Raw genomic sequence first — 18348 nt, 5'->3', positions numbered from 1 at the left:
ACTAGTGGTATACATGTATATTAGATGCTTTGTAACTTACATTTTGTTAAGTGTGAAACTATTATAACACCAGCCTCAAAAGCTGTTGCTTTGCTGCTGTTCCTGCTCACGAGCTACACTAGTTTCACTTCTGTCACACCCTGAAGTGCACAGGCAGCGAGGTGAGAAGTTAAACCTCAAAGAAAAAGCGAAAGCAAGATTCTTGTGGGTGTTAATTTTCACATCTGTCAGAGATGATGCTCCATCACTGATTCAAATGCACTGTCAATTTATGCTGCTGTGAACACCTCACATATAATTCTAGTCTCTCTCGGATGTGTGTAAATGGTAAATGGCCTGTATTTGTATAGCGCTTTAGTAGTCCCTAAGGACCCCAAAGCGCTTTACACATTCAGTCATCCACCCATTCACACACACATTCACACACTGGTGATGGCAAGCTACATTGTAGCCACAGCTGCCCTGGGCGCAGTGACAGAGGCGAGGCTGCTGGACACCAGTAGGCAACCGGTAAAGTGTCTTACCCAAGGACACAACCACCGAGACTGTCCAAGCCGGGGCTTGAACCGGCAACCTTCCAATTACGAGACGAACTGCCAACTCTTGAGCCACGATCGCCCCAAATCCAGCAGTAAAATGAATCTGCAAGGCTTGCCTGCTCAAATGAATGGGATTAAAAACTAAATGAAAAATCTAAACAAAGGACAGAAAAAGGTTGACTCTAAGCAGATGCTTGTGTAAAGCCCAGACATGGATCGTTTTTATCTTTTTGTTTTCCATCCCATCTCAGTAATCATCAATCGTCAATAAAACTTCTGCTTGTGAGAAATAACCTTCCTCTCATCTCATCCTGATCCCAGTTTAAGATTTTAAAAGGCACTTTTTTTTCTCTCCTTTCCCTGCATTGATGTTTCTTTGTGTGAAATAATAAGTTCTCAAGACAACAGCATAATCCAGAAGAAAGTTTGATTGGCTCATAGGGAAGCCTGCACACAGTAGTCCTAGCTTTGCGCGTCTTATCACCTGCTCTTCTTGTGTTTCTCCTTTCCGTCTTCAAACTGGACAGGATCATTCGTCCTGGACTTATTCTCTCACTCCTTATTTCTTCTGAGAGGGTGGCGACAGGAGAAACGGGTCAGGAAAAAAAGACTATTGGAGAACAGCAACATTTTTCCTTCTTTGAGGGCCTCTTTAAATTGGTTGTTAGGTAGTAAAATTATCTTAATTGCGGGAGCATAACATTTGGAGGAGTACAGTTTGTTCCTCCAGTATGGAGAGGTCGGTCACAGATGAAAAACGCCATCAAGGGATATAGAGTCATACCCACTTTTTTTTCTAATTTTGGGAGAACTTGTCCGTCATTAACCCCAGATGATCAGCTGCTTTTCCCTCAGGGCGCTGGCCTCTGTGTGACATCTGGAAGTATAGATTTTACACTTCATCAGATGCTCACAGCCCGGTCGTTTCTTGACGAGATCTCTGCTGGAAGTCGGATCATTTCCATCTCAGTTGCTTCACGGTTCAGGCTGAGGACATAAAGTGACGATGACAAATACCTGTCACATGCTGATTGGCTGGCCCTGAAGGCTATTTTATCTCTGGGTCAAGACCCTGTATCTGGGAGTGTTGTTTGCCTGTGTATGCACACACTGAACAATATTGGCTTGAAAAATACCCCCCTCCCCACCCTCGACTTCGCTTGATTTCACAGGGAAATAGACACACAGTCGCACACGCACACTACAGTGGCACGTAGGCTTTGAGTTGCCTAGCAACCACGCAGTAAAGGTTATTATTCAGGCAACTTATGTAGGTGTGTGTGAATGTAGAGCAGTGACAGCGTATGTGTGTGCAGGTGCGTGTCCACGTGTGCAGACGTTTATTGACCGGGAAGAATCATGTGTCAGGGATGGGTGAAATAGACTAGCACCCAATCTGTTCACTCTTCTGCGTGTGTGTGTGGTCCACATTTTGGCATGTCTAACGTCTGGGTTCTTGTTGATAGCTCACACTGATGTGTGCCCCATGTTAACCCACTTCTGGGTTTCCATGGTAACAGTGGCCCGGAGTGGCCAGAGGAAGCCAGGAACACAACTCATTGCACACAGGCTAACTAGCTGCCGGCCTGACTTCTGTGACGCTGTCTTAATTTCTCTGCGTCTTTCTCTCTCAAGTCTCTCAGACGCCTGGCAGTTTCATTTTGTAATCGGCTATTGTTTATTTGTTTATTTATAAGGAACCCCATTAGCTTCCACAACAGTGGTTGCTAGTCTTCCTGGGGCCCAAGCCATCAAATATCTCCAAATAAAATGTTACAACAATTAGATCTACAGTAAAGTTTTACAATACTGAAATGTAAACATGTGAATATTAAAAATTATATAAAAGCAGAAAACCAAAACAAAACACTCAAACAAATACACAATTTCCATTACAAGTGATATTACCCTCTACAATTTTAACAAATACATTAAAAACTGCCTAAATAGGCTTTTAGGTGATTTTTAAAATTATGAATTGAAGCCAATTCTCTTATTGCCTCAGGCAACTTATTCCACTGAAACGATGCTCTGAATATAACAGTTTTTCAAAAAGTTACTTTTAACACGAGGAATTACTAAATTGTGGTTGGTTGAGAATCGTGTGGCATGATTATGAATTTCATCTGGATACTGCAACTGAGCACAAAAAAAGTGTGGTGTGTTTAACAGTATTGTTTTCTTTAAAAATACAAGTAAGCCATAGTATAATTTAGCTTGTACAGAAAGCCAAGAAAGTTTATCATGCATTTTGTCAATACTTGTATAGTATGAACACCTTAACACTAATCTGTTAAGGTGTGTATGATGTGACTTAATTTCCCCCAAAAGTTTGAAGATTACACAGGTACACATCCTCCACCTGTGTCTTCTAGAATTTGGTTTGTTAAAAAAGTACAAAAAAACGTCATCAACTCCAGGCTTAAGAAGCCTGGAAGAAGACTCCAGGCTTGAGAATAATGAAAAATGGCCATCAGTATTTACTGACTGAACAGAGACAGAGTTGGTCAAATAGACCTCCTTAATGCGATCCAAAGGTGAGCGTAGAATCTTCTGGGGCTTAAGCTTATGCAGATGTAATATTGAAACTCACTGATTGACCCAGAGCACAAAGATCATTGGGCAGATATGAACATTGAATGTGGGGACAGCCGAGCAAAGGTGATGTGAGAAGCTAAATATGCAGTACAAGTTAAAATGTAGCTGCAAGTGTCAGAGGGGGGAAAAAAAAACCATCAGAGAAAGGCAGGGTGCACTCAAGCAAGCTTGATGTTTAGACTCATACTTTTACAGTTCTGAATTTGCAGCACACAAAGCAACTGACTGCAGCAGTCACTTTGGAAAGATAAAACCCGGCCAGCAACGTGTGCGAGCTGTGGACCAAAGATTATCTTAACCAAAATTCAGCTACATTCATATAGCACCAAATCACAGCAGCAGTCGCCTCAAGGCGCTTTTATATTGTGAGGTAAAAACCCTCCAGTAATACAGGGAAAACCCCAACAGCCAGACAACCCATTGTGACCAAGCACTTGGTGAAAATAGGAAGAAAAAACTCCCTTTTAACAGGAAGAAACCTCCAGCAGGGCCAGGCTCAGGGAGGGGCAACTATCTGCCATGATCAATATTGTCCCAGCTGGGATAGACTCCAGCCCCTCAATAACCCCCAAATGAATAATAATGAAGGTTTAAAGAAACTGAACGGATGGATGTTTGAAAGGATAGAGCTGGCATCTAATATAAAAGGTCACTACGACATTCAATCGTAGTAATCGTGTAATTCCAGTTTTTTCCTCTTAGTCAGATTGTGAAGCAGGTAAGCTTTAGTACTCGAGACATGCCCAGCACATCCCTAGCATGATTATCTCAGTGTTCCTGGTAGATTTTGCTCCACTCGTTCGCTGTATGACTTAACAAAAAGTGGTGTGATGGGGCATTATTTTATTTTATTTTTTTTTTTTTTTGGGGGGGGGCAAATGATGTGGGGGAAAAAAAGAGCTTGTCTCTGTTTGTAAGCTAAATTATGTATGACATCCTTAGAAAGTCAGAGTAAGGTCAGATGAAATGTTCTCATATTGGACACAGCTCTGTGTGGAAGTAGGAGACCTGAAGGCTACTGCGTCAGTGATAATTATGTTGTTCACTTGGAGGAAAAAAAACAATTTTATTTAACATGATTCATTTTTGTTTTTATTTTCATAATGAGAGTATAGATTGAGGCACGGATGTAATTTGAAATAAATGCTAACATGCTCACAACAGTGGCACTGTGCAGATGTTTAGCAGGTGTTGTCATGTTAGTATGGCCTGTTAGCCATGTTGATTGCCTTGGAGAAAAGTGCACCATGTTCCTGTAAAGGATGATATACTTCTTTTTTTAAATTTTTTTTAAATTAAATTTAAATGTACGAGATTGGACTTAAATGGAAGTCTGATCTGCTGTGGTTCTTTGCTTTTTCGTTCTAGCCATGGAGTTTCACGAAAAACTGCAAAGCCTGGGTACGAAAGAGGGGCTGAAAGGTTCCAAGGTCAGCAGAGCAGTTGAGCGTTTCAGCTGGAACATCACCATCCTTAAGGTCAGTTATACACTCATGCACGCTGAAAAAGCCCAACAGCCAATCGGGGCAGAGTATCAGAACATGTTTCAGCCTCTGGCTGGTTGCTCATACTTTGTTCTTTCAACCTCCCTGCCCTCACCCTTGTTCTTGGTAACCCCTGCCTCCTGATTTTTGTGTTCCCCATCTTTCCTGACACCCAGGGCCAGGCTGACCTGCTGAAACACGCCAAGGCTGAAGTCCTGGAGAACATGAAGCAGATCCGTGATGCTGCTCTGGCTGGAAACCTCACCAAGGAGAGAGCCGGATTAAGACGGGCAAGCTCCCAAACACGCAGAGGCCACAATGAAAAACTTGCAATGAGTACTAGAGGACAGTCGGCATAGCAAGTAGAAAAAAAAAAAAAAAAAAAGAGGGCACCTAGCTGCTGTGAAAAACTCCTGTGTGTGTCTGTGTGTGTGTGTGAGACACTGTCTTAGTCTCCCAGAGTGGGCAAGCTATCAAAGTGTTTTGTAGGCATTACAGAGAGTAACAGATATTAAGAAAGAGAAACAGGAGAACTGATGAATGCAAGTCTTCAAAACGCAGCCACTGTAAGCTCACCTGTTACTGAACCTTCGAGCCAGAGAAGGCGGTGCACAGCCAAGGGAAGACTAATGAAATGCGAAGCTGCCGAGATGAATGTAGTTACTGAAGCCAAGGTTGAGCGGTTTGTACTGTATTAAACTGTAAATAAGCCAAATGTTTAATGTTCACTTGTTATGTGCAATGTTTTCTGAGGTCAGGGGATGATTGAAACCAGAAGCCAAAACCTTTTTGAAAAAAAATGATGGTGACTTTTACTCCACAGTGATTAAATTCAGATTGGTGTGTAAGACAGCTTGCGTGTGAGTTAAAAGAAACAGTTTGTCAAAGGATGTGTGGATGTTTGAGGTCTTCTGTCGTTACTTGTGGACCAACGCAGTCTCTTCTTGTCTCTCTAGATTTTGATTACCTGTCTTTTGGTCCCCAGTCGCTGCTCTTCACTCAACTTCGATTCAATTAACTTGAGGTCCTTTGTCTTACTAAAAATCCACCACTTTGCCATCTTACTATGGTCTTACATACAGTATTCTATATTTTTGTATTTACATTAAAAAAAAAAAAGGCTTGTGCTAATGAACCCGGTGTTACCTACCAAAACGATCAATTCCAGAAGTGTAAATATGTGGTTAGAGGGAACTAATACTGTTATGTTTGTGTTTTAAAACTCTGTACAGTATTTTATTAAGTAATTCTATCCTTTTACTGCAAAGAATATTTTACATAAGTTATTGATCCTGAATGAAAACATTCCAGATACATATTATTGGTGTAGATAAATGAGGCTCGAGCAGTTCTGTAAAAGGTCAGTTCACGATTACCTTCCTCAGCAGCCAGGATGAAAATAAACTAGTTTTTAAATGACTTGTGCGCATGCCTCTGTTTTTCTGCAAGACTTGATGGAGCTTTCAGCTATAGTGACGCATGACACAAGCAAGAGGAGTGCTGCGATGACAGCTGGGGAAGCAGACCTGTGATGCTGCTGCGATGAGCAGTTGGAAAAAAAAAAAAAAACTAATTACAGCTTCCATATAAAGCTTCGGTGCATCACGGTTGAAAGGTCACAATTAATGACTATTTCCAACCATTACAACATGCACCAATGACCACTTTATTAGGTACACCTTGCAAGCATACTGGCAGCGATTTTGGTTCATTGATATCAGTTTCTGCAGATTTATAAGCTGAACATTCATTATGTGAATCTCCCATTACAATATATCCCAAAGGTGCTCTATTGGATTGAGAGCTGCTGACTGGAGGCCATTTGAGTACATTGAACTCATTGTCATGCTCAAGAAACTAGTTTGATTAGTTTTGTGACATGGCATGTAATCCTTCTGGAAGCATGCCCACACTGTAGTCATAAAGGGATAGCTGTGTCAGCAACAATAGTCAGGTAATAGTCTGGGGTTTAAATGATGCTGAACTGGTACTAAAGGGCTCAAACTGTGCCAAGATCAGCCTCACCATTACATCATCACTAGCCTGAACCATTGATGATAAGAAGGATGAACCAATGCTTTCATGTCACTTATGGCAAATTCTCTCTCTACCATCTTGCAGTAGGAATCATGGCATCAGACCAGGCAACATTTTTCCAATTTTCTACTCTGACTGGAGAACAGAAGTAGCTTCTCTTTCCTTTTCTTAGCTAACAGCATAACAACAGTGGTATGGCCTTCTGCTGGTGTAGCCCATCTCCATAACAGTTCAATGTGTCTTGCATTTAAAAATTGCCGTGGTTGTAATAAATAGTCATTTGAGTTGTTGTTGATTTCGAAGCAGTCTGGCTATTCTCCTCTGACGGCTGGTATCAACAATTTTTTTGCCCAAACTGCTGTTAATTGGATATTTCCCCCTTTTTCAGTGTAGAGATGGTTGTGCAGGAAAAATCCCAGCAGCTCAGCAGTTTTTGGAAACACTCAGATCAGCTCATCTGACACAACTGTTCAAACTCAAATCACCTTTCTTGTCCACTCAGAGGCTTGGTTTGAACTCCAGCAGGTCATTTTGACCAACTTTATGAGCCTAAACACATTGAGTTGTTGCTATGTGACTGGCTGATTACATATTTGCATTAACAAGCAGTTGTAAATGTGAACATAGTAAGTGTTTGTACATATAAATGCACATTTTATTTGCATGAGATCCAAGTTTTTACTGTCCTGGACATAATCATCTCTCAGTTTCACTGAAATACAGCAGCAGCATGGGTAAGCCTATAAGTATGGATGGCTTTGCAGTTAAATACGTTATAAACATCTGTAGCAGCTCCTCGCAACAATGAATAATATCTGGAGATGAAGACCATTATTTAACCAAAACCCCAGAATAGCTTTTAAATAAACCACAAAGACTGATATCTCTGCAAAATTTGCTCAAAGTACACAGCATACGTAATAATACCATTAGCTGCGAATCCATGGTTCAGTTGTTATGCTCCTACTCCATTTACCCACACTTCCTGTCTGCTTTTTACTGCTGCTATCCAATCAGGACAATGTGTTAACTCAAAGTCTTGAGAGCAAGTAATCCAAAGAAGACACTAGAAGTTCAGCGTTTTAGCAAGAGCAATGTAGTTTTATTGGTCTAGAGTTAATTAGGCTGAATAGGCAGCTATAGAGGAACATTCTTTGTGTGCTGCTTTGTGTAATTTTGCCACAGAACACGAGAACAACTTACCTGTAACGTGAGCAAAGATAACAGACACTGAATTGTCCATATTGGAATCAATTTTAAAACAAAGGTAAAGGAGATTTATTCCATAATTTAATCATATACACCAGGGAAATTAAAGCACTAAAGGGTTAAAAATAAAAACAAAACCGTTTTCTTTAAAAGAGTTTTCTTAAATAAAAAAAAAAGAAAAAAAAAAAGAAAAAAGAAAAAAAAGATCACAGAGTTAGGTTTTGTTTGGCTGAGAAGAATAACGGTCAGAGGCACTGGTTTATGGGGGGGGGAGAAAGCTGCCCTCAACAAGTGACAGGACGACACCATCCTTCTTTCCTTCGAGTATCAGGGCAGAGCGCTTCCTCTTTAGAGGCATACACGCAGACAGAACACAGGCAGAGGTGTGGCCAGAGCTCCACATTCACGAGGAACAACAGCTCCACACTCTCAATCATTACAGTAAGAGAAAAGGAGTCCCCTCCTGAAGGTAAACTGCAGTTTCAGGTCCAACTCTTTAGAATCATCTTGTAGTGACAGGGTAAGCAGTTCAATGGCGCCCTCTCTCTGTAGAGCAGGGAACTACAAATCATGAGTGACGGATGAGGTTAGATTGTACCCACTAAAAAGGCCCAGCATAATAAGGAGATGAGACAGCATACAGCATCAGCTCAGACAGGACTGAAGTGGCACAGATTAAAGAGAGAGTATCGGGCATTTGTGACACAAGTGTCACAGTCCAGGTGTTCAATTTCTATGTTGAGAGCAGTTTCAGTTTCACCATTGACCTAAAGTCCCCTCACCAATTCCAGGTCACCTTTCTCTGATCAAACCCCGCTGAATGGATATGAACCAGAACGGGTATAGGTGAAGGAATAGGGCGGTGATTTAACACGTTCACAGGTCGTTCGGGTTAACGATGGTAAAGTCAGAGTCCTTGCTGTGGGTGGAGCCTTCATCTGGGCTGGAGGAACCTGAGGTGGTGCCTGCCATTAGGGGATCTTGGAAAGTTCCAGCCGCACCCTCAGGCTCCATCCGCACCATGCCACGCCCCCGTCTGATTTGAGGAGTGCGCTCGGATGCAGACCTTCCTCCAGTTTCGGCGTGTAGGTCTCCGTCCTGGGAAATAAGGATGTAATCGTCCCAGTTTTTGCCCTCCAACCCCAGAGAAGACGCCACCTGCATGCAAGAATCTTTTTTTAAAACTGCATAAATGCCTAAAGTGTGAGATCACGCTTGCCTTGGCCTAAAGCTGAGTGTTTTGAGATAAACTTGCTGTGCTCGGCGGTATCATTCAGAAATGGTATAATTCTTAGGAGAGCAGATTTAGCATGACACACCATAATCCTGGAAAGATACAAAACCACTCTGAACACAGACTTGCAGACATGAAAGGGATTAGGATTTAAAATGAATGAATCCTGGGATCAAAGGGTCAAACAGCAGAACAGACGACGAAACATAATCCTGTATGGAGTGAACGTTAAACTGTATTTGATGCCAATACAGCTGGCAGAGGTACAGAGCAATAATTTACGCAGACAGGAAAAACGCTGACCTGTTGATCAAATGGTGTCATGGCCTGCTCCTCCTCCTTCTCGTCCATGCTCGCGCTCCCTTCCAGCTCGGAGTCCCTGCTCGGCCTGATGTTTGCCTGCTGTTGCTGGCCACTGTGGAGGCTGCTGGTGCTTAGAACAGTTTCACCTGCTGCTGCTGCTGTGGACGTGTAGTGATCGTCAGCAATGGTGATTTCTTCATTCTCCTCAGCTTCCAGCTGGCTCTGGTTGAAGCGCAGCGCTCCCTTTAGGATGTCTTTAATCTGACAGGGAGAAGGAGGCCACAGAGATGAGTTAGTGAATATGATTATAAAAGGGACATCACAAAAATGAATACACACTTATAGCATCTGCTCACACAGTCACCTGTTTGAGTCCAGCCAGTGAGACCAGGACCTCATCCTCTTTCTCGATGTGTTCTTGGAGAATCACTTCCTGGATTTTACCTAGAGGAACAATGAGTGGTCAGGCACTGATCGGCCACAAAAATCGACTATATTACTATCACTATATTACAATTCGAAAACATAAACAGTATTATTATAGTCAGTAAATTTTTAGCAAAATTAGAAATTTACAAATTTAAGTTAGACAAAAATATAACCTGCAGCAGACGCTGACGCACGAGTGGAATTAGACTGAATGTTTTTTTTTTAAGCCATGTAACCATGTGTGGCTGAACTTACAGATGTGTGTGTTCATCATCTTAGCACAGTATTTGCTCATGGCCTCCAGGTCGTTGATCTGGCCCTGCAGGAAAGAGACTTGGGCTTCCAGGTCTTCTTCCTGTTGATCCCACAAACACAAACAGAGAAAACTGGAAACTGAAGGAAACCCTACAAAGAAGGGATTATGGTTAAAGCTGTGAGAGAAAATTAAAAAGACTTACCATCTCTTTCTTGCCCATAGTCTTGCTGTGGGAGCGCGAGCGAGTGATGTTAAAGAAGGACTCCTTCTTGGTGGCGGAGAGGGGCGGGGATGAAGTGCTGACATCACTCCCTCTGGATGGGGGAAGAGGCGGGGAGGCGGTGGATTGACCACGGCCACCAGAGAGGCTTTCTATGCTTGTAGAGGAGCTGACCGTCCTCGAGCTTTGGCCTAAGAAGCACAGACAGACATTTTTATTAGTAACACTAGGAAGTTGAAAACCTATGGACGTCACCTTATTTGAATTTACGGGAGAACAACCTGCACAGGAAATAAACATGAAAGAAACTATTGTTCCTTTAAACTCTATGAAGAACCCTATTTATGGAGGCCAAATCTCATAAATATCTGTAATTTAGAAAGATATTAAACAGCTAAGTGCAAGACAAGACTGAAACCTGGACTGTGAAGCTGGAATTGCAGATTTTTCCCCCCGTGCTGAATGAGATGTAGAAATTGTGAATTCATGTATTCATGAATTCACAATCAAAAAAGACATACATTGTGTTTTAAATGATAAATGATTTTTTCCCCAAGTGCATCTAATTAATAAATAAATAAATAAATAGATAAATAAAAGTGTCTAGTAGTGCTAATGAGTCTGTCTGTTATATTTCCTTTCCTAGAGTTTTTAGCTTTCATGTCATCATCTGTTTTTAGATAATGCAAATCTGCAGCAGTGCCCCTCACCACAGAGCAAAGCAGGAGCTGATTGGAGAGGCGCAGTCCCTGCTGCTCAGAGAATGATGCTCATTAATGCAGCAATTAAATGCAAATGTAAGTAATCAATTAATAACAGACTTTTGCAGTTATTAATTGACTGCAAATCTGTTGGTCTATAATGAGTCATTAGATATGCATTTTTCTTTGTCACTGCAGACTAAACAGCAAGCTGACACACACACACACACACACACACACACACACACACACACACACACACACACACACGACAAATAGGGGTTTACAGCTACAGTGATGCAACAACAGAAACTTGCTGACAGGTTTTTTGTTTGGTTTTTTAAAGGACACAGTCTTAGCACTACTGATGAGAGATGTCGCAGCTCACTAGTGATGCCTATGCCATCATCTGCACTGATGCAGCGAGCTGTGATCTCCCTCTGGTGGTCACAGTTGAAAATCACATGCAGCACACACTCATGTCTGTTTATGGTAACATTTGGCACACCAACAGCAGGGACAGGTGAGCAAACGGCGTACAACATGCAGGATGCTTAGAAATGGGCTGGCAGTGATGAAAGCACGGACAAATAAGGGCGGGCATGTCACACAAGCAGTTGCCATGACAGCAGTTACCTTGTGTGTCACTGTGAGTCTGGGCTGAGGCCTGAGACACTCCACCTGAAACGCCATCTAACAGACAGGAGAGTCAAAGCCGATGCTGCCATAACCACACAAACCAAAAGGCTGAACAAACTTCAACAACCAGTGTTAAAAAGGGTGTAAGGGTAATTCACCGGGTACATAATACACCAACTAGTAGATGGTAAGAAGGATGTCATCACATCTGTCCTGCCACAAATCTGGAACATTTCTGTTTTGACTACTTGTGCTCACCTTTGCTCAGGTGGACAGGCATGCTTTCAGACTTGAGCAGGCGATAGTGCTGAGTCTGGGCCTGGCCCTGGGTCTGCGTCGGAGCTGACGGATCTGCCAGCAGGTGTGGTAAGATGGGCGTAGGGGCCGAGGCCGGGGAGGTGGACGAGGAGGAGGAAGAGGAGGAGTGTACCTCGCTGTTGATTGGTGAAATAGACGCACCAGACATAGCTGGAGCAATGAGCTTCCTGCCGAAGTTGAGCAGACTGCTGGAGACCTTGTTGATGTTGAGTGGAGCAGCTTTTGTAGAGCCAGAGCTAGAAAGAAAAGGATATGAGACACTTCACCTGATCTCATCTTTACCAGAAGATTTTCCAAACTACTACTTTTAGCATTATTTAACAAATGTTCTACCTTCAAGGTATCCAGAGGTTTATATTTTATAAGATAGAAAAATTAAACCCTGCTTCCAGAAATCTGGGATTAGCCTGAGAAGTCTCAAAGACAAAACAAATGCTATAAAATGGCTCATGAGAGGGGTTTTTTTTGGTGCTCAATTCTTGAATGCAAAACAGTTATCCCAGAATTTAAAACCTGGATTACCCAGCACAATAACATAAATTGACATCTCGTTCTTAATATTAACGACTGCAGATCTTAAGGTAGTTTTAGACCCTATAAAACTTTAATGCTCCGAGTGGAGGTCTGATTTCTAATAGCTCATCTGAGGTTTTTTTTTAATGACCGCATTCTTGTCTCATGCACACAAGGGAGCCTACAAACACTGCCTATTTTATATTACTTTTATACAGTTTCACTGACCTAAAGAATGTGCTCATGTGAAAGAACATGTCCGAATAGAAAGCAGGAAATAAAATGACTAATGGCGAGTGGACTTACAAGGTAAGGTTATGCTTTAATAAAACATAAGGATCAGTGCAGGAGCAATTTTAGTATTTTATACATATAGACACATTTTTAATGTGAATATATAAATAATGATAAATACTGAAAACTGTAGCCATGTTCGAGTCAAATGGACCCATCTGTCATTTATGTGTGAAGGTTCAAAGTTCTGCAAGCTGTCATGGGCGTTATATAGAGCCCAGAATAGAGGGGGGGGGTAGTTTGAAACAGCAGTCTGAACCTTTGGCTCACTGGGATTACTTGCACATAACTAAACTAAAGCAATTTTTATCAATGGCCACTAATGTAACCCATATTGTATGTGATACAGTTGAGTCCATAATTTTCTGGACAAAGACAAAATTTTCATTTTCTTTGGTCTGAACTTCACCACAGGGTGATGCTCTCAGATAAGATTCAAATAAAAGCAGCATGACTGGTCAGATGGTGCTTTACAATGCAAATGGATAATGATCTAAAGAATACCAAGACAGTCACCTCATCACAACCTAATAACCTTTCAGTTATTAAATACAAAATTAAATGGAGACCCACAAACAAGCAGCGACTGAAGGAGACTGCAGTAAAAACCTGGCAGAGCATCTCAAGGGAGGAAACGCAGCATTTGGTGAGGGTTGGGTTATAAACTTCAGGCAGTCTTTGACTGGAAAGTATTAAAAACATTCCTTATATTTTAAAATATCTTAGTTTGTCCAATTAATTTTGAATTGGAAACATGCATTTTTGTCCTGGATGCATGCATGTATGTATGCATGCCCCATATGTTTATACCCATGTGTGTGCGCAATGTCAGGTCCATTCAAAGACAAGGCTGTGCCTTATTTTACCGTGTCTTGTTCATCAGGTCAGCTCCCTTTGTTTTGTAGTAATCCAGGTTCTGCTGGAAGTGGTAGTTCATAGGTCGCGGGTTGTTCTACAAAAACAATAACTTAAGCTTAAACTGTTATTGTTAACAACTTTAACAAGACAGATTAAAAACCTCTGCTGTGCACAACAAACAAGTAATCTCACAGTAAACAAGTCAACCGAAAATATGTGCACATGCATGACTACATAAATAAGTCAATATATGTTTCTGAGTTAGTACTTATGAGCAACAAACCTCCACCATGCCCCTTCTTGCACTGTTATTAGGGATGAACCCTCCCCAACCACCCTCCAGGTATAAATCTGATGTTGACCTGGTTTGACATGGCTGTTCATCTGGGGGTAACACTGTCATGTCAGATCAACACCTTCCTGAAATTTCATCTCAGGAGAGTGGTGAACAGGAGTTTGGTGGAGTTGTTCAGTATACAGGTCAATGAATTTGGACGAGGAACAAAAGATAATTTAGGTGAGGTGTTCGCTAAGGTCAAAGACTCCGTGCTGATTTAACTTGTTCACACAACAACGTCGAGCTTACATGCAACTAAAACGGTACAACTACAAACGTTCTGCGTGGGAGAAGTAACAGCACAGCAGACCTCTGGTTAAGTGAACAAAAATCAGAAAGACCGCAGGAGGAAAGAAACAAGTGTATGACAGGAAAAGTATGGTCAGGGCTGGGGAAATCTTGGCAAAAATGTATCAGGTCTTTTTTGGATTTCCAAACTAGACCAGAGTTTTGCACTTCACATAGTTTCACATTTACCAAGTGCACAAGTACTTCTGTTTTTACTTTAACTGTCTTGCAGTTGCATCATTGTGCCATTTTAGGATTTTCGTAATCAAACTCAGGACAGGACTTTTACATTGGAAGTTTTTTTCCCACTGCATTTATCATCAAAGCTGAGCTCAGGTACATCCCATTTCCACTGATCATCTGCCACTAGAGTCCACCTGTGGTAAATTCCGTTGATTGGACATGGTGTGGAAAGGCCCACATTTGTCTATATGAGGTCCCATAGTTGACAGTCCATTTCAGAGCACAAACCAAGCCATGAAGTCCAAGTCTGTAGACCTCAGAGACAGGAGTGTATTGAGGCACAGATCTGCGGAAGAGTACAGTTTCTGCAGCAATGAAAGTCACAGTAAGCAGAGTGACCTCCATCCATCCATTCGCTTCCGCTTATCCTTTTCAGGGTCGCGGGGGGCGCTGGAGCCTATCCCAGCTGTCATAGGGCGAGAGGCAGGGTACACCCTGGACAGGTCGCCAGTCTGTGGCAGGGCCAACACACAGGGACAGACAACCATTTGCACTCACATTCACACCTAGTGACAATTTGGATTATCCAATTAACCTATCCCCACAAGCTGCATGTCTTTGGACGTTGGGAGGAAGCCGGAGTACCCGGAGGGAACCCACGCAAACACGGGGAGAACATGCAAACTCCACACAGAAAGACCCCGGCCTGATGGTGGAATTGAACTCAGGACCTTCTTGCTGTGCGGCAACAGTGCTAACCACCGTGCCACCGTGCTGCCATTATATGTAAATTGAAGAAGTTTAGAACCACCAGGTATAACTGGCCGCCCGGCCAATTTGCCACACTCCACTAGTCAAGCCTGTAACAGAGCGGCCATACAGAAGCCTCTCTTCAGTAAAAGGCACGACAGCCCACCTGAAGGCAAAAAGCACCTGAAAGTCTCTCAGACCATGAGAAACAACAAAAAAAAATTCTCTGGCCTAATGAAACCAAGCTTGAACTCTTTGCCCTGAATGCCAAGAGTCATGTCTGGAAGAAACCAGGTACTGTTCATCAGCTGACCAATACTATCCCTACAATGAAGCACTGTGGTGGCAGCATCATGTTATTGGGATGTTTTTCAGGAGCTGGGAGGCTACTCAAGGTCAAGAGGAATGCAGTGATGTACAGAGACATCCTTGATGATATCCTGCTCAAGAGCACTTTAAACCTCAGACTGGCAGGGGAAGGGGGGTCTCTTTCCTTTGTTAATGTTCCAGCCAGAACCTAGACTTGAACCAACTTAACATTCTGGAGAGATCTGAAAATGGCTGAGGACCAATGCTCCCCACCATGACCTTGAGAGCTTCTGCAATGAAGAATGAGAGAAGCTGTCCAAAAATAAACCACCATTCTAAAAATGACTTGAGCCTGTAATTGCTGCCAACTGTACTTCAGCAAAATATTAAGCAAAGGCTGTGACTGTTTATATACATGTTGTATGTTTGTTTTTAATAAATTTGCAAAAATTAGAAGAAAATGTTTTCCCCTTTGCCATTAGAGGATATTGTGTTTAGGACATTGAGGTGAAAAATTTATTTCATCCATTTTAAATAAGGTTGTAAACATGACAAAATGTGGAACGAGTGAAGTGCTGTTGCAAAGACCATGAAACATGCACTGCTGAGCTGAACATTAACTAACCCAACCATAAACTCTGATATGCAAGGGGTGCTAGTTTAAGATTAATGTGTTTTAATTGTACATTAAACATAAACACAGAGGCCTATTTGTTACACACAAAGATTAAAATGCACTTATATTTGTGCTACGACTACTTGTCATTAACTGCAGTGACCGCTTCATTGACTACACCTGCGTTTCCTGTATTTACTGTAAGTGCCCCGACATTAAAATGTAACCTCTCAAGCATGAGAAACTAAAATACTTGCTGCCAATTTTAACTTCACTTTTTACACCCAAGCGCTTTCTGAGAGTACAACAACACCACAAAAAGGTTTTTGGTCCTTGCTAAAAGTGTGTTGCTCGAGGATTTTAGCCCACTGTGCATATGAGTCTTTCACTTCTGCAAAACTTCTACTTCCTCTGTGATGGGGACAAAAGGCAACTTGTTTTGAGTGAGGCATCGCCTTTACAGTAAGTACTTGATAAAAGCTGCTAGAAGAGAGCTTGTTTAACTGTAAGTTTGTTCTGATTTTGATCATGAGTCTCTTTCTCTCTTCCCCATTTTAACCTGTGACCAGTTAGACAGTGAAAGAGACACGTGAGCGCATAACACACATCAGCACTTTTATAGAGACTTACATCACCAACTGTCAATTCTATCAGCAAAACCAACATGTATTATTTTTCTAGTTAAGTACGCTGGTATAATAACTTACTTTGGGATCTCGAAGGAACAGAGCCTTTTGCAGCAGAGAGTTGATGTCTCCTATTGGGGGGTAGTGCATTAGGAGGCCCAGGCATGTCTGGAAGTTGCTAGCAATTACTAAAAAAAGAAAAACAGATTTAAGAAGAATCTTAAAAAAATAAAAATAAAAATCTGGTAACAGCTTGTGCTTTGCTTTAATCAAGTGTGAATCACCAAGAGTGTTTCAAGCTGTAGTCTCACTTCCTTAGTGTTTTCTATTTGACTTATTTGTCACAGACTAGACTCTGCATTCCAAGAAAAACAAAGCTAAACAAAAAGAGTCCACAAAATATCAGAATAAAAAAAATAAATAAATTTAAAAAAAAAAAAAAAAAAAAAAAAAAAAAAAAGAGAAGTTGCAGACTTATTTTCATATATAAAAAAAAAAGAAAAAAAGTGCGAATGGACAAGCTTCATTAACTGCAGACTGAAATTGCATTGTGTTACATTTTGGCTCATTGGCATAACAGTAGCACTTATACAAGCAGAACTGCAGTCTATGCTATTTATATGAAAAGATCAATTGTAGTCCGAAGTAATATAACTCTGTCTAACTAAATGAGCCGGAGTAATTCACAGTTTTCCACTTATGTATGTCTTACGAAATTACATGCTACAAAGACAACACATGGCATTATTGGATTATTTAAGTAATAAATGGTGCGTACGAGCATCTCGGATATAGAGCAGCATGGCCACAAAGATGTAGTCCACAAGGTCCAGAGTGATACAATCAGCAAAAAGGGCATCCCACACCACCAGCAGGTCCTGAAGAGGAAATTCCCGGCCAAACAGCAGACGAACCCACCGGCTAAAGACACAGAAAAAAAAAAAAAAAAAAAAAAAAAGCTTTACTGCATTTGTGTCCAGCAGTGGATCAGGAAAAAAAAAAAAGTCAGACTGCCCAAAGATGTAAATACTGACATCCCGTAGATCTGCGGGGCGATCTCCAGCCGATTGAGATGCATGTGCAGCTCGATATCGTGCTTCTTCACCAGCTGGTCCTGGATGCGGTTGACTTTGGTTACTATGGCAACAGATGGCCCTGCATCCTGGGGTCGAGCGAATGGGATGGTGGTCAGCATTTCTTCTTTACCCTGGGGAAGCAGATTGTTCCATCACAACTGAAACATCTTCATGCAAACATAAATGAGGAAAATCAGCAACAATGAGGAGCTGCAGCATCCTTTTGGGAGGATATGCTATTCTGAGTTTTGTTAAGTTTACTTGCTTTACTTTATTTAATTCAATAAGGTGGAGTTTAATTATTAGATCTTTTGATTCATATTAACAGGATAGGAGGATATCTGGTGACTGGAGGGCATTTGAGTACAGTGAAGTCATTGTCATGGCCATGACATCAGTTTGAGATGGGCTGAGGTCACATGATGTCTTATGCTGCTGGAAGCAGTCGTCAGAAGATCGGCACATTGTGCCCATACTGAGGTAGGCTGTGGACTTTAAGTGATGCTCGCAATGACAGTGGCGCAAAGGCAA

The 18348-nt window shown here is 41.7% G+C and overlaps 2 protein-coding genes across 6 annotated transcripts in view; one reads left to right on the top strand and one right to left on the bottom strand.

The window, feature by feature from the left end:
- The window catches only part of LOC147304211 (inactive phospholipase C-like protein 2), a 29118-nt gene extending 20400 nt beyond the window's left edge, over positions 1-8718 (top strand). Inside the window, exons 11-12 of the mRNA XM_086281396.1 lie at positions 4506-4615; positions 4798-8718. Coding sequence (XP_086137522.1) covers positions 4506-4615; positions 4798-4980 — 293 coding nt within the window. The 3' untranslated portion in view covers positions 4981-8718. The remainder of the gene's footprint in view (positions 1-4505; positions 4616-4797) is intronic.
- tbc1d5 (TBC1 domain family, member 5) overlaps positions 7652-18348 on the bottom strand; it is a 20832-nt gene continuing 10135 nt past the window's right edge. For 3 of the 5 annotated variants that reach the window (XM_086281397.1, XM_086281398.1, XM_086281399.1), the window contains exons 13-23: positions 17776-17948; positions 17520-17662; positions 16823-16929; positions 13641-13726; positions 11908-12203; positions 11647-11703; positions 10292-10500; positions 10089-10188; positions 9769-9848; positions 9405-9665; positions 7654-9025 (exon numbers count right to left, since the gene is read on the bottom strand). In XM_086281397.1, the coding sequence (XP_086137523.1) occupies positions 8744-9025; positions 9405-9665; positions 9769-9848; positions 10089-10188; positions 10292-10500; positions 11647-11703; positions 11908-12203; positions 13641-13726; positions 16823-16929; positions 17520-17662; positions 17776-17948 (1794 nt within the window). In that variant the 3' untranslated portion in view covers positions 7654-8743. Of the gene's footprint in view, positions 9026-9404; positions 9666-9768; positions 9849-10088; positions 10189-10291; positions 10501-11646; positions 11704-11907; positions 12204-13640; positions 13727-16822; positions 16930-17519; positions 17663-17775; positions 17949-18348 lie in introns of all 5 variants that reach the window. The other 2 variants (XM_086281400.1, XM_086281401.1) reach the window with 2 other exon arrangements.

Source organism: Aulonocara sp. 'chitande type north' Nkhata Bay, linkage group LG22, assembly GCF_057382095.1.
Source record: "Aulonocara sp. 'chitande type north' Nkhata Bay isolate Kocher_YH1m ecotype deep benthic linkage group LG22, A_spYH_male_GT1.1, whole genome shotgun sequence".
NCBI lineage: Eukaryota > Metazoa > Chordata > Actinopteri > Cichliformes > Cichlidae > Aulonocara > Aulonocara sp. 'chitande type north' Nkhata Bay.
This window is presented reverse-complemented; position numbering and strand designations above follow the sequence as displayed.